Raw genomic sequence first — 16,074 nt, 5'->3', positions numbered from 1 at the left:
AGAGAGATAGGAGAGTAGCACCTCAGAATATAGCCAGAGTTGCTTGTCTTGCTTGGAATGACTGTTATATCTGAGATTCCCGCGGGCGCGTCGCCTATGTGTGCTGGCTGTGTGGAGATTGCCCCCAGGGGGTCTGGCCCGCTGGAGTCACGGTCAGATCCTCCGCTTCCAGCCCCACGCCCAGCGTCAAGGCTCCCCTACTGGGACGGTGCACTCTCAACTCCAAAATCAGTCGCTGCCTCCCGGGGACTTCTCGTCTCTCCAGCCGCGTGGCCGTGCCGCCCCCGTGAACCAGGTGGGCCCCCTGCCGGGGTTAGTTCAGATGGGTGGAGTAGCTCCCTGTGCTTGTGCCGCGACCGAGTGTCCCGGCTGGAACGCTGTTCTCCCCACTCCAATACCAGTCGCTGCCTCCCGGGGACTTCTCCTACCGGCTGCGTCCCACGCCGCCCGCGCGACCCGGCTGGTCCCCTTCCTGGGGTTAGTTCAGGGGGTGGAGCAACTCTCCATGTTTATGGCGTACCTGCGTGCAGTCCAAATCCCTGCGGGACGGTTCCCCGGCTCGGATGCTGCTCTTTCTGCTCCAAGATCAGTCACTGCCTCCCGGGGACTTCTCCTACCGGCTGCGTCCCACGCCGCCCGTGGAACCAGCTGGTCCCCCTCCCGGGGTTAGTTCAGGGGGGTGGAGCAGGTCTCTGTGCTTGTGCCGTACCTGACTGGTACTCTGGCTCCAGGCTCTGGAAACTATCGCTGCTTCCCCGTATTAGTTCGTTCTCCGTCTCTAAATCTGTGTTTGTTGTTCAGCGTTCGTAGATTGTTATGTATGTGATCGATTCACTTGTTTTTCCGTGTCTTTGTTGTAAGAGGGATCCGAGCTAACGTCTGCCTAGTCCGCCATCTTGGCTCCGCCAGAATTAATGATTTTGACAACCAAAAAATTCCTCCTCAGTAAAAAGGGTCTAAAGCCATCTGGATGTGGTCAGTGGCCCTCAGCAAGTGAGTCCAGGGAAGTTTTGTTTAAGAACACTCTGTCACCCTAAAGGAGAGGGTGTTACACTGTGATAATTACCTTGTGAGTGAGGTAGTGCTGGGGAAAGGTTGACAATAAATTCATCTTGTAATTAGAATCTCTACACCCATAAGCACCTGCAAGGAACTAGGATTCCTGCTGCGGGTACTGGCACAGCCTGAGGAGGACTGTAGACATCCAGTAAGAAAGAGTGGAAAGAAAGGGCAATGGCTATTAAACTACTAACCTTGTGGCCCTGGTGAAGCAAAAGCACACAGACCTACATGATTGTATTGTAGAAGGTAGAGAACAGTTGGAGATTCTTATTCACTAATAATCATCAGGCTCAGCTATGAATAAAACAGAGAACAAAATCTAGGCTTTGTCCTAAAGAGCTTACTTGTGACAAAAGCCATGGGGCTGAGGGAGTCTGACTTTGACTTCCTATGTAAAGTAAGGGGGGCAAAAAGAAAGCCCAGGATGAGGGCTTTGTTCCCAGCACAAAGAAGAGTAATGTGTGTATATACATATAGATGGTGTGTATAAGAGTATTTACATATCCACCTAAATTGTGGACTATATGACAAAGATGCTTTTTACAAGTATCCACTTACATTGGAACACCTGAAATTTACTGAGAAAATTAAAGTTCTATTGCAAAAATTTAGACTTTGATGACATCTTCTCAGGCCATATGGAAAATGCTTATATGAAAACGAAAAAAGGGAAGCAAAAGTTTAATATTGAGGATGGTTTCGAAAATGAGAACTCTTATGTTCCCTATATAAAAGCCATGATAGAACGAATGTCTTCAGAGAACCTAGGTTCCAAGGTTCAACCAAACGCCCAGCTCAGTTGCGCCAGCAGCATCCTCAGTTCTCCCAATGGCCCTCCTGCTCTCTTTACTGACAGCCCTGGTGGTGTTCGGCTGTGGCCCTGCTCTATCTCTGGGCTGTGATCTGCCTCAAAACCACAGCCTGGCTAGTGAGAAAACCGTTGACCTTCTGGACCAAATGAAGAGACTCCCCACTTTCTTCTGTCTGAATGACAGAAAGGACTTCAGATTCCCCCAGGAGATGGTGGATGGCAGCCAGCTCCAGAAGGCCCAGGCCATCGCTTTCCTCCACGAGATGCTCCAGCAGATCTTTGAACTCTTCCATAGAAAGGACTCCTTTTCTCCTTGGAACACTACCCGCCTGCACCAGCTCCTCAGTGGACTCCTTAAACAGCAGAAAGACTTGGAGACCTGCTTCGTGCAGGCAACGGAAGAGGAAAAATCTGTCCTGCCCATTGAGGCCCCTGAAGTGGCTGTGAAGGAGTACTTTGAGGGAATCTGTTCCTATCTGAAAGAGAAGGAATACAGTGAGTGTGCCTGGGAAGTTGTCAGAGTGGAAATCAGGAGATCCTTCTCTTCTTCGACAAAATTGCAAGAAAGGTTAAGAACAAAGGATGGTGACATGAGTTCATCTTGACTTCACTTACAATGACTGATATGCCCTATCGCACTTGCATGCATATCTCTGGTCATTTCAGAAGATGCTTATTTCTGCTCTAGTCACAATTTATGAGTTTAAATCCAGCAATTTCTTTGACAGCAGTATTAAAAAAGTATATGAGAAAAATATTCAGCTCCAAGGACATCAGTCTTTAGGAGATGACTGTCCTGACTATCTGTCTGCCTCCCTATTTATTTATTTATTTATTTATGTTTATTGATTTTTTCTGGCTTGTTACCAAATTTGTAATATCTACATTTTTGTCTTAAAAAATTCCAAATTTACATTGTATTAAAATTTATAAAACATATCCACCTTTCTATTATTTATTTAATTAAATTTGTATTATGTCTTATGTAATAAATTCTTATCAAAGAAAATTTCTTGAATTCATTCTTGAAGAATAAAATCAAAGCCCTAATTTTGTAAAAGAAATTGGAGAACAGATGGTAAAATGTATTTACTCACTCATTCATTGTATTCATGCCATGTGTGTCCAATGAGTAAGTGGTAGATTATATAATTGCCGTCAAATCCAGGTGAATGAATCAAACACGATTCTCTCCGTGCTAGAACTTTCAGTAATACGCGGAAAGAAACATAAAAACAATACGGAAGTCTACTTAATTCCAACTATATTAAATACTACTGAAAGAATTTTTTAAAAATGATGTTCTTACACAATAACTTTAGCTATGAAAGATGCTGGGAAGAAAAGGAAATATTAGATGTCCTTTCTAAAGTGCCTGGGAGACATGAAGTTTTATTGACAGGAGTCTTACCAGCAGTTGGATACACGGCTCTACCATGTGCAAAAATGCTATTGATGGAGGTATGAGTTTGGGATTCGTTTTTGTATATCGGATCATGAGAGCCTGGGAATTGTTAAAAAATATTTTGATAAGGTTAATTTTATAGGGTTCATTTAGTTTTGAAAAGATTTATGGATAGAAGCACTTTTTTTCAGCAAAAATGAGTTGTTTTTCGTTTTTTGATAAATATAACCTAAGAATTTTTATATAAGAAAAAGGGGGAGAGAGAAATAAAAATATATAAAAATTCCATTCTGGCTAGAGCAAAGGAGAATAAAGAAGACCAAAGACACAAGGGAAAGATTAGTTCAAAGAACTAAGGGACACAACTACCACAACGTTCACCAGACTGAGGCCAGAAAAACTAGATGGTGCCCATTTACCACCACCTGGCTCTGGCAGGGATCACAAGAGAGGGTCCTGGATAGAGTGAGAGAAAAATTTAGAACGAAATTCAAATTCATACACACACACAAAGGACCAGGCATGCTGCTCTGACAGAGACTGGAGAAACCCCCAGAATATAGCCCCCGACAGCCTTTTAACTCAGTCCTGAAATCATTCCTGAGGTTCATCTTTCAGCCAAAGATTAGACAGGTTTATAGGGTCAACAATAATACATGTGAGGAAGTGCTTCCTAGGTCAATCATGTATAGGAAACTAATGGACACAACAGCTGAGAAGCAAAGATGAGAATGCAGGAGGAGCCAGGAAAATGGAACAAATGGAAACAGGGAACCTGGGATGGAGAAGGAGAGAGAGTTGGCATATCATGCGGTTTGTAACCAAAGTTGCAAAACAATGTGTATATTAACTGTTTAATGATAAACTAATTTGCTCTGTAAACTTTCACCTAAATCACAATTAAAAAAAAAAAAAAAAACGAGGTTAGCAAGTGCTCCTGGAACAACAACAACATATCTACCTATCTATCTATATAGATGATATTAATGAAAAGCGGCTGCAGCAGTATATCGACAGGGAACTGCCAGAAATTCAGGCTGGTTTCAGAAGAGGAAGTGGAACCAGGGATATCATTGCTGATGTCAGATGGATCTTGGCTGAAAGCAGAGAATGCCAGAAGGATGTTTACCTGTGTTTTATTGACTATGCAAAGGCATTCGACTGTGTGGATCCTAACAAACTATGGATAACATTGGGAAGAATGGGAATTCCAGAACACTGAATTGTGCTCAAGAGGAAAATTAGCATAGATCAAGAGGCAGTTTTTCAGACAGAACAAGGGGATACTGATTGGTTCAAAGGCAGGAAAGGTGTGCGTCAGGGTTGTATTCTTTCACCATACCTATTTAATCTGTATGATGGACTATATGAAGAAGAACGGGTTATCAGGATTGGAGGAAGACTCATTAACAACCTACATTATGCAGATAGCACAACCTTGCTTGCTGAAAGTGAAGAGGACTTGAAGCACTTACTAATGAAGATCAAAGGCCACAGCCTTCAGTATGGATTACACCTCAACATAAAGAAAATAAAAATCCTCACAACTGGACCAATGAGCAACATCATGATAAACGGAGAAAAGATTGAAGTTGTCAAGGATTTCATTTTACTTGGATCCACAATCAACAGCCATGGAAGCAGCAGTCAAGAAATCAAAAGACGCATTGCAGTGGGCAAATCTGCTGCAAAGGCCCTCTTCAAAATGTTGAAGAGCAAAGACCTCACCCTGAAGACTAAGGTACGCCTGACCCAAGCCATGGTATTTTCAATCACATCATAGCATGTGGAAGCTGGAAAATGAATAAGGAAGATAGAAGAAGAGTCGACGCCTTTGAATTGTGGTGTTGGCAAAGATATTGAATATACCATGGAATGCCAAAAGAATGAACAATTCTGTCTTGGAGGAAGTGTGGCCAGAATGCTCCTTAGAGGTGAGGATGGCGAGACTGCGTCTTACATACTTTGGACATGTTGTCAGGAGGGATCAGTCCCTGGAGAAGGACATCATGCTTGGCAGAGTACGGGGTCAGCAGAAAAGAGGAAGACCCTCAACAAAGGTGGATTGACACAGTGGCTGCAACAATGAGCTCAAGCATAACATCGATTGCAAGGATGGCATAGGACAGGGCAGTGTTTCGTTGTTTTGTGCATAGTGTCGCTATGAGTCGGAACCGACTCAACAACAACAATTATGTTGGATATTAAAATAGTTTTGCTTCATAGAATATCATGTTCAGGTTCATCACATATTAAAGCATGACAAAATATGTTCACCCTTACATTTTGTCTAATTATTTTTTGTTTGATTTATTAAATTCCTTGACAGAAGATGTTTTTTTTGCTTTTTCTTAAAAAAGGAAATAACCTGAATTTGCATCTCAGTGTGAAAAATGGATGAGAAATTTACTCATTCATTCATTCTAGTCAAGTGATATTTAAAAACAGCATGTCTCTACGGCCGAGTATGTGACTATTCTGGAATACAGAGGTAAATAAAGCAAACACGATTCCTAACCTCTTAGAGCTTTCAATTTTCCAGAGAAAGACATAGAAACAGTGATCATGGCTAATGAATTTCAGTCATGTTTCCTGTTATGTGGAGACATGGAGGACAAGGGATTCTCTCACCAGAAGCTTGAACAAGAGGGGAAAACAGATGTTCACTCGAAGGTGCCCATGAAACTTCTAAAGGCAGACACCTCGTTGGTTGATGCATATGTGGACCCGGAACCTCCAACAATGTTACATCTTGGAGATATTAGTTTGTGATTCTATACTGGGGGCACAGGAACATAATGAGCCTCTAGGGATGCACAGATAATCTAAATGCAATGAGTGAGTAGAATAGTCTGGACCAGTTTTGTCAAAAGATGGAAAAATAAAAGTGGATCAGAAAATTTCACTCTCTCAGTGTCTAAAGACCAAAATTAAGTGAAAACAAGCAGAAAGGAGAGAGTATCCAGTAATAAAAGACAGTCCAGGGAGCAAGAGAGTGTAATTTGGGGAACAAAACATGCATTAAAACTTTTTAAAGATCTAAAATATGAAACATAAGAAATTTCACACGCATGCAATATAAATTTCCTCACTGAATGTAAATTCTGCCAGGATATATGTGTGATCCTGGTTAATGAACTTAACCTGTCTGAGCCCCAGTTTTCTGGAATGTAATGTATCATACACTTTTGTTGTGGTTGTGTGGTATTGAGTCAATTCCGACTCACAGTGACCCTATAAGGCACAGAAGAACTGACCCAATAGGATTTCCTAGGCTGTAATCTTTATGGGAGCAGATTGCCAGGTCTTTCTCTTGCAGATTGGCTGGTGAGTTTGCCAACCTTTTGGTTAGCTGGCAGGTGCTTAACAATTGTGCCACCCAAACAAAAAATCAAACCCACTGTCATCAAGTTGATTTGGACTCATAGTGGTCCTACAGGACAGAGTAGACCTGTCCCGTAGGGTTTCCAAAGCTATAAATCTGTACAGAAGCAGACCTTTCTCCCACAGACTGGTGGGTTCGAACCACTAACCATTTTGTTAGCAGCTGAGTGCTTTAACCAGTGCGACACCAGGGTTTCTTATATCATACATTAAAAACCCACCCACTGCCATTGAGTCATACATTAGGTATGCATTATTTATTTGCTGATTCTGATACCTGGCACACTCCCCTCTTCTTTCCCAGCTTTCTGAATCCCTTTCTTTCACTCCCATATCACAATAGTTTCCTTCCTCTGCAATGCAGAGAACCCCAGGGTGCTTTCCTCCTTCACTCCTCATCAACCTGGACTGTGCATTCAGGCAGCTGCTTCCGGGTCCTTTGTGGTTTCCGGTTTTCACTTTTCCGTTCCTCCGTGTATAAAGCCACCAATCGAAAGCAAAACATGCAAATGAGGGAATGTCCCTAGTATAATGATGTAACAGCTACCAGTTGCCATCCAGTGGATTTCAATGCACAGGTACCCACTATGTTGCAGAGTAAGGTTACCATGTGCTGCAGAGTTAGGCTCCCAGGTGTTGCAGAGTAAGGTTCCCATGCGTTGCAGAGTAGGGCTCCCACACGTGGCAGAGTAGGGTTTCCAAGTGTTGCAGAGCAGGGTTTTCAAGGCTGTGATCTCTCAGAAGCAGACAATCAGTCCTTCCTTCCAAGGCCCCTCTGAACGGTACCTTTCGGTTAGTAGCCCAGTGCTTAACTCTCTGTGACGCCCACGACACCCTGATGGAACCCCAGTGCCACGGAGCCGATTTCAGATGATAACAACCCCAGAGGGAGCTGCCCCATAGGGCTTCCGGGGCTGTAATCTTTTTTTTTTAATAATTTTTATTGAGCTTTAAGTGAACGTTTACAAATCAAGTCACTCTGTCACATATAAGCTTATATACACCTTACTCCATACTCCTACTTACCCTCCCCCTAATGAGTCAGCCCACTCCCTCCTTCCGGTCTCTCCTTTCATTACTATTTTGCCAGTTTCTAACCCTCTCTACCCTCCTATCTCCCCTCCAGACAGGAAATGCCAACACAGTCTCAAGTGTCCACCTGATACAAGTAGCTCACTCTTCGTCAGCATCTCTCTCCAACCCATTGTCCAATCCCTTCCATGTCTGATCAGTTGTCTTCAGGAATGTTTCCTGTCCTGTGCCAACAGAAGGTATGGGGACCACGACTGCTGGGATTCCTCTAGTCTCAGTCAGACCATTAAGTCTGGTCTTTTTATGAGAATTTGGGGGTCTGCATCCCACTGCTGTCCTGCTCCCTCAGGGGTTCTCTGTTGTGCTTCCTATCAGGGCAGTCATCGGTTGTGGTGGGGCACCATCTAGTTCTTCTGGTCTCAGGATGATGTAAGTCTCTGGTTCATGTGGCCCTTTCTGTCTCTTGGGCTCATAGTTATTGTGTGACCTTGGTGTTCTTCATTCCCTTTTGTTCCAGGTGGGTTGAGACCAATTGCTGCATCTTAGATGGCCGCTTGTTAGCATTTAAGACCCCAGACGCCACATTTCAAAGTGGGATGCAGAATGTTTTCATAATAGAATTATTTTGCCAATTGACTTAGAAGTCCCCTCAAACCATGTTCCCCAGACCCCCGCCCCTGCTCCGCTGACCTTTGAAGCATTCACTTTATCCTGGAAACTTCTTTGCTTTTGGTCCAGTCCAGTTGAGCTGACCTTCCGTGTATTGAGCATTGTCCTTCCCTTCACCTAAAGTAGTTCTTATCTACTAACTAATCAGTAAATAACTCTCTCCCACCCTGCCTCCCTCCCCCGCTCATAACCACAAAAGTATGTGTTCTTCTCAGTTTATACTATTTCTCAAGATCTTATAATAGGGCTCTTATAGAATATTTGTCCTTTTGCTTCGGACTAATTTCGCTCAGCATAATGCCTTCCAGGTTCCTCCATGTTATGAAATGTTTCACAGATTCGTCACTGTTCTTTATCGATGCGTAGTATTCCATTGTGTGAATATACCACAATTTATTTAACCATTCATCCATTGATGGACACCTTGGTTGCTTCCAGCTTTTTGCTATTGAAAACAGAGCTGCAATAAACATGGGTGTGCATATATCTGTTTGTGTGAAGGCTCTTATTTCTCTAGGGTATATTCCGAGGAGTGGGATTTCTGCATTTTATGGATGTTCTATTTCTAACTTTTTAAGAAAGCGCCAGATAGATTTCCAATGCGGTTGTATCATTTTACATTCCCACCAGCAGTGTATAAGAGTTCCAATCTCTCCGCAGCCTCTCCAACATTCATTATTTTGTGTTTTTTGGATTAATGCCAGCCTTGTTGGAGTGAGATGGAATCTCATCGCAGTTTTAATTTGCATTTCTCTAAAGGCTAATGATTGAGAGCATTTTCTCATGTATCTGTTAGCTGCCCGAATATCTTCTTTAGTGAAATGCGTGTTCATATCCTTTGCCCACTTTTTGATTGGGTTGTTTGTCTTTTTGTGGTTGAGTTTTAGGAGAATCATATAGATTACAGAGAGCAGGCTCTGGTCGGAGATGTTACAGCTGAAATTTTTTTCCCAATCTTTAGGTGGTCTTTTCACTTCTTTGGTGAAGTCTTTAGATGAGCATAGCTGTTTGATTTTTAGGAGCTCCCAGTTATCTGGTTTCTCTTCGTCATTTTTGGTAATGTTTTGTATTCTGTTTATGCCTAGTATTAGGCCTCCTAACGTTGTCCCTATTTTTTCTTCCATGATCTTTATCATTTTAGTCTTTATGTTTAGGTCTTTATGGAAGCAGACTACCACATCCTTCTCCTGTGGAGGGGCTGGTGGGTTTGAGCTGCTGACCTGTTGGTTACCAGTCGAGCTCTTAACAGCTGGGCCACCAGGGCTCCTTCCCTGGATAGAACAGTAAATTTTCAAAGGAAGTAGAAACAGCACAGACAGTCCCCAACTTATGTCATATTTGAGTTATGATGAACGGCACATCTGATAGATTTTTGGTACATCTTATTGTTAGGAATGTATACTACATACGATGTCGTAGTGTGTGATTCACTGATGTTATCATACGCAGATGTTCAGTTATGATTTACTGTTCAAAACACTGCAGGATATTGACAGATCAGAACTTACTGTACTTTGAAGAGGAAAGAAATGCTGAAGTAGAAAGAAAAAATGAGGAAGAGGAAGGAGAGATGTTGTCAAAAATTTTTACAGGGAAACGATTATCAGAATTCTTTTCCAAACAAAATCAGGGACTTCAGTTGCTTGAAAACATGGACCCAAATGCTTATCACTTTGCTAAAGTTTTTAGGCAGATTTGGGAAGTTGTGAGATGTTGCTGCGAAATACATGAAGAAAAAAATAATAGAAGCATATAGACAACACTCACTCATTTTCTGAGTAGGAAGCCTACCCCTGCCTCCAGTGATAACCGAGATGATCCAGAATGTTCCACAAGTAGCGTTATTACTGCAACTGACAAAATGCCAACATCGTCCAACTCTTCTTCATCCTCAGAGTAAATTTTTATGATTTGTGACTTTTTTAATGTTTGTATGTATTAAAATGTATCTGTAAGTTTATATGTCATGTTTTTAACACCTAAAGAAAAAGACTGGATTTCAAAATATACTCATAAGAAAAAGTGATAATAATGAAAAATAAAAAACAAAAAAGAGGTATTCAACTTACATCAGGACCGACTTATGCAGAGACCTCAGAAAAGAACTCCATTGTAAGTCGCGGACTTTATGTATTCATTTTTACCTATGGGCTTCTAAACATTCACAGAGAAAGAGGACAAATTACTGGCCAAGACAGGCTAAAACAGTGGCCAAGTCTGTGAAGCCAAGTGTAGCCAGAATTCTGTCCCCTACCAGTGAATATTTTTCCAGAGTTAAGAGAGGCTGTTTCTGGAAAGAACTGACCCCAATGTTGGAATAAAGTAATTTGTTTACCTTTTTTATGTGTCTTAGACAAGAAAAATATTTCCAGCTTCAGGCGTGGCATGTCGTCTTTGGACAACAGGCAGCTATGTGGAGAGAGAAAAGGGGAAAATGTGTTCCTTGCTTCCAACCCTCTCTGCTGAGCAAATTTGTGATTAATCACACCCTCTACACCCTGTGGGATACAAGAGGCAGTTGTCAGGTTGTCGTCACCTGCCGTCGAGTCGGTTCTGACTCATGGTAACCCTGTGTACAACAGAATGATACACTGCTGGTCCTGTGCCATTCTCACAATCACTGTTATGCTTGAGCACGTTGTTGCGGCCACTGTGTCAACGCACCTTGTTGAGGGTCTTCCTCTTTTTCACTGACCCTCTACTTTACCAAGCATGATGTCCTTCTCCAAGAAGTGGCCCCTCCTGATAACATGTTCAAAGCATGAGAGACAAAGTCTCACCATCCTTGCTTCTAAGGAGCATTCTGGCTGTACTTCTTCCAAGACAGACTTGTTTCTTCTTTTGGCAGTCCATAACATATTCAATATTATTTGCCAATAACATAACTGAAAGACATCAATTCTTCTTCAGTCTTCCTTATTCATTGTGCAACTTTTACCTGCATGTGAGGCACCTGAAAACACCATGGCTTGGGTCAGGCGCACCTTAGTGTTCAAGGTGATATCTTTGCTTTTTAATACTTGAAAGAGGTCTTTTGCAGCACATTTGCCCAATTCAATGTGTTGTTTGATTTCTTGACTGCTACAAAAAAGAAAAAAAGTTTTTTTTTTTTTACTTCCATGGGTGTTGATTTTGGGTCCAAGTAAAATGACATCCTTAAGAACTTCAATCTCTTCTCAGTTTTTCATCATGTTGCTTATTGGTCTGGTTGTGAGAATTTTTTTGTTTTCTTTATCTTGAGGTGGAATCCATACTGAAGGCTGTGGTCTTTGATCTTCATCAGTAAGTGCTTCAAGTCCTGTTGAGTTTCAGCAAGCAAGGTTGTGTCATCTGAATACCAGAGGTAGTTAATGAGTCTTCCTACAATCCTGATGCCAAATTCTTCTCGTATAGTCCAGCTTCTGAGATTATTGGCTGAGCATAAAGTTTGAATAAGTATGCGAAGGCATAAATTACTTCAGTGTCAGCAGCATGCGACTGTAAGTTTGTCGTACCGAGGGGGCAGGAGAATTGCTGTGATGGTGGCAGCTATGACAATGGTATTCAAATTTCAGCAGGGTCGCCTATGGTAGACTGGTTTCAGCTGAGCTTCCAGACTAAGACAGAATAGGAAGAAGGAACTGGCAGTCTACTTCTGAAAGAAATTAGCCAGTGAATATCTTAGGAACAGCAGGAGGCAGTAGAGACTGCCAATCTGGGTGTGGAACTGCAGGGGAAATCAGAGGAAATATCTCCTGTCTGATGGTACGTGAACTTTTTCTTAAATTGTCTGTTTTGCAAACGTGTTTGTACTAGGAGATTAGGCGGCTTACGTTTATAACTTGGAGAAAATTCTCACTGCCACCTTGAATAATCACCTTGCATCTTTTCGACATTGCCTCGGTAGTAAGACAGAGCTCAGACATGGGTAAAGGGATTTCAGAGAACACAGTGATTGCCAATGGACAGCAAGGGGGCGGTATCTATTTGGGCAGAATTTGGGAGGTTTTAAGGTAATCTGGGCAATATGGTAAGTGAAGAATTTAATCAGGAAGTTTGCGTGTGTGTGTGTGTGTGTGTGTGTGAATAGCTCAGGGAGCATGAGAGGGCCTTCAATTTAGGAGGGGTCTGTCAAAACTTTGCCTCGGGTTGCCCAATCTTTAGATTGCTTGTCTCCAAAACTGGGTTGGTGGTGGTGGTTGGGAGACGTCAAGTTTTGTTTTAAGCTATGTTCGTTCCTTGCTTTTCTTTCCTCCTTCACCCTGTGGGGGGAACCAGCGTAAGAGTAGGGCAGAGGCATGAAAAGTTTTGGATTTACCTGGCTCTTTCTCTGTGATTGCTTAATACCTTTCTAATATTTTGATCTCTTCCATCTATTGGATGACCCTTTTTTTTTTTGTTTGAACATAATTTTACTTTTTTATTAACTTTTATTAAGCTTGAAGTGAACATTTACAAATCCAATCAGTCTGTCACATATAAGTTTACATACATCTTACTCCGTACTCCCAATTGCTCTCCCCTCATTGAGTCAGCCCTTTCAGTCTCTCCTTTCTTGACAATTTTGCCAGCTTCCCTCTCTCTCTATCCTCCCGTCCCCCCTCCAGACAAGAGTTGCCAACACACTCTCAAGTGTCCACCTGATATAATTAGCTCACTCTTCATTGCTGGGAGCCAGGCTGCAAGGGCGGCCCCTCTGCACCCACTGCCCCCAGCATAAACATCGAAGAATTCCTGAAAAGTCAGGAATATCTCTGTCATCTGTGTTATGTTTCTATTTCATTTTCAGCCTGTATATAGCAGAATGTATAAGCATAAAATTCCATTATAGATTTAGGGACCTTTGGACGGGGGGCGTCCTACTCATAATCCCCTGGTGAAATCTCGGGTAGGGACAGCCCGTGTGTTACTTGGGGATCAACATGAAGTTGTCTTAGGGGAAAAACAAATAGCTCGACTATGGAAAACAAGAATAGGATGGTGAAATCCTGGTATTTACCAAGGCCCTTTTTTGTGATTAAACCACCACCCACACATGATCCCATAAAGTGGAAAAACAAAAGGCAGTGAGTTCTCTCAGCCAATTTCTCAGCCAATTACAGGTCAACCTTCTCGTCTACCCCGCTCACTGCTGCGCTTGACTGGTCTTTGGGTATAGAGATTGGGCTAATTGTCCTTGGCATAATCGTGGACAATATGACGTAACCCAAAGTGGCTGGGCTTCAAGAACTTGACCACCCTGGACAAGATGGACAAAGCCTATGTGGCAACAGTTTTTGCAAAAAGATTAATTATTATAAAAACTGTGGAAGGTATTGCAAGATTAAGCATAAGTGTAAAGCAATATGAAGTCAATTATTATTTTGTGTAAAAATATATCAACAAAATATTCTCTTCAATTAAACAAAAAACTCATTGTACTTGTGTATGTATGCGGAACTGTACTATGTGTCACTTGGAAAATTATGTCTCTGGGAAATGATGTTTATGATTATATCTTGTACTGCCCCTTTATTGATCATGCGATGTTATGCTTTTGTAAGCTTATGATATAAAAGACCATGTAAAAAATAAAGAGCAGAGCCTTCTTTTTCTGCAGAATGAAAATATAAGACACTCTACCGCTCGTTCTTTTTTCGCCGAACTCTACCCCTCCTCTGGTAACCCTGTTCATTGCTGAGGCTGGCCCCCGGCACTTCATCAGCATCTCTCTCCCACCCGCTGACCAGTCCCTTTCATGTCTGATGAGTTGTCTTCAGGGATGGTTCCTCTCCTGTGCCAACAGAAGGTCTGGGGAGCATGGCCGCCGGGACTCCTCTAGTCTCAGTCAGACCATAAAGTATGGTCTTTTTATGAGAATTTGGGGTCTGCATCCCACTGATCTCCTGCTCCCTCAGGGGTTCTCTGTTGTGGTGTCAGGGCAGTCATCGGTTGTGGCCGGGCACCATCTAGTTCTTCTGGTCTTAGAATGATGTAGGTCTCTGGTTCATGTGGCCCTTTCTGTCTCTTGGGCTCTTAGTTGTCGTGTGACCTTGGTGTTCTTCATTTTCCTTTGCTCCAGGTGGGTTGAGACCAATTGATGCATCTTAGATGGCCGCTTGTTAGCATTTAAGACCCCAGATGCCACATTTCAAAGTGGGATGCAGAATGTTTTCATAATAGAATTATTTTGCCAATTGACTTAGAAGTCCCCTCAAACCATGTTCCCCAGACCCCCGCCCCTGCTCCGCTGACCTTTGAAGCATTCACTTTATCCTGGAAACTTCTTTGCTTTTGGTCCAGTCCAGTTGAGCTGACCTTCCATGTATTGAGTGTTGTCTTTCCCTTCACCCAAAGCATTTCTTATCTACTGATTAATCAATAAAAAACCCTCTCCCTCCCTCCCTCCCTCGTAACCACAAAAGTATGTGTTCTTCTCAGTTTTTACTATTTCTCAAGATCTTATAATAGTGGTCTTATAGAATATTTGTCCTTTTGCCTCTGACTAATTTCGCTCAGCATAATGCCTTCCAGGTTCCTCCATGTTATGAAATGTTTCACAGATTCGTCACTGTTCTTTATCGATGCAGAGTATTCCATTGTGTGAATATACCACAATTTATTTACCCATTCATCCGTGGATGGACACCTTGGTTGCTTCCAGCTTTTTGCTATTGTAAACAGAGCCGCAATAAACATGGGTGTGCATATATCTGTTTGTATGAAGGCTCTTGTATCTCTAGGGTATATTCCGAGGAGTGGGATTTCTGGCTTGTATGGTAGTTCTATTTCTAACTGTTTAAGATAACGCCAGATAGATTTCCAATGTGGTTGTACCATTTTACATTCCCACCAGCAGTGTATAAGAGTTCCAATCTCTCTGCAGCCTCTCCAACATTTATTATTTTGTGTTTTTTGGATTAATGCCAGCCTTGTTGTTGTGAGATGGAATCTCATCGTAGTTTTAATTTGCATTTCTCTAATGGCTAATGATCGAGAGCATTTTCTCATGTATCTGTTGGCTGCCTGAATATCTTCTTTAGTGAAATGTGTGTTCATATCCTTTGCCCACTTCTTGATCGGGTTGTTTGTCTTTTTGTGGTTGAGTTTTGACAGAATCGTATAGATTTTAGAGATCAGGTGCTGGTCTGAGATGTCATAGCTGAAAATTCTTTCCCAGTCTGTAGGTGGTCTTTTTACTCTTTTGGTGAAGTCTTTAGATGAGCATAGGTGTTTGATTTTTAGGAGCTCCCAGTTATCGGGTTTCTCTTTGTCATTTTTGGTAATGTTTTGTATTCTGTTTATGCCTTGTATTAGGGCTCCTAGTGTTGTCCCTATTTTTTCTTCCATGATCTTTATCGTCTTAGTCTTTATGTTTAGGTCTTTGATCCACTTGGAGTTAGTTTTTGTGCATGGTGTGAGGTATGGGTCCTGTTTCATTCTTTTGCAAATGGATATCCAGTTATGCCAGCACCATTTGTTAAAAAGACTATCTTTTCCCCAATTAACTGACACTGGTCCTGTGTCAAATATCAGCTGCTCATACATGGATAGATTTTTATCTGGGTTCTCAATTCTGTTCCATTGGTCTATGTGCCTGTTGTTGTACCAGTACCAGGCTGTTTTGACTACTGTGGCTGTATAATAGGTTCTGAAATCAGGTAGAGTGAGGCCTCCTACTTTCTTCTTCTTTTTCAGTAATGCTTTGCTTATCTGGGGCTTCTTTCCCTTCCATATGAAATTGGTGATTTGT

At 42.1% G+C, this 16,074-nt stretch overlaps 1 protein-coding gene across 1 annotated transcript; it reads left to right on the top strand.

Moving 5' to 3' along the window:
* Positions 1 to 1,890: 1,890 nt before the first annotated feature.
* LOC135232368 (interferon omega-2-like) lies at positions 1,891 to 2,620 on the top strand. The gene has a single exon (XM_064290904.1). It carries the CDS (start codon positions 1,891 to 1,893, stop codon positions 2,476 to 2,478), a length of 588 nt encoding a protein of 195 aa, XP_064146974.1. The 3' UTR covers positions 2,479 to 2,620.
* Positions 2,621 to 16,074: the final 13,454 nt, after the last annotated feature.

This window comes from Loxodonta africana, chromosome 9, assembly GCF_030014295.1.
Source record: "Loxodonta africana isolate mLoxAfr1 chromosome 9, mLoxAfr1.hap2, whole genome shotgun sequence".
NCBI classification, from domain to species: domain Eukaryota; kingdom Metazoa; phylum Chordata; class Mammalia; order Proboscidea; family Elephantidae; genus Loxodonta; species Loxodonta africana.
The sequence above is the reverse complement of the archived record's forward strand: the minus strand, read 5'-3'. Positions and strand labels throughout refer to the sequence as shown.

Coding starts and splice junctions, on each gene's coding strand:
- LOC135232368 (XM_064290904.1), top strand. CDS start 1,891: ATGGCCCTCCTGCTCTCTTTACTGACAGCCCTGGTGGTGTTCGGCTGT.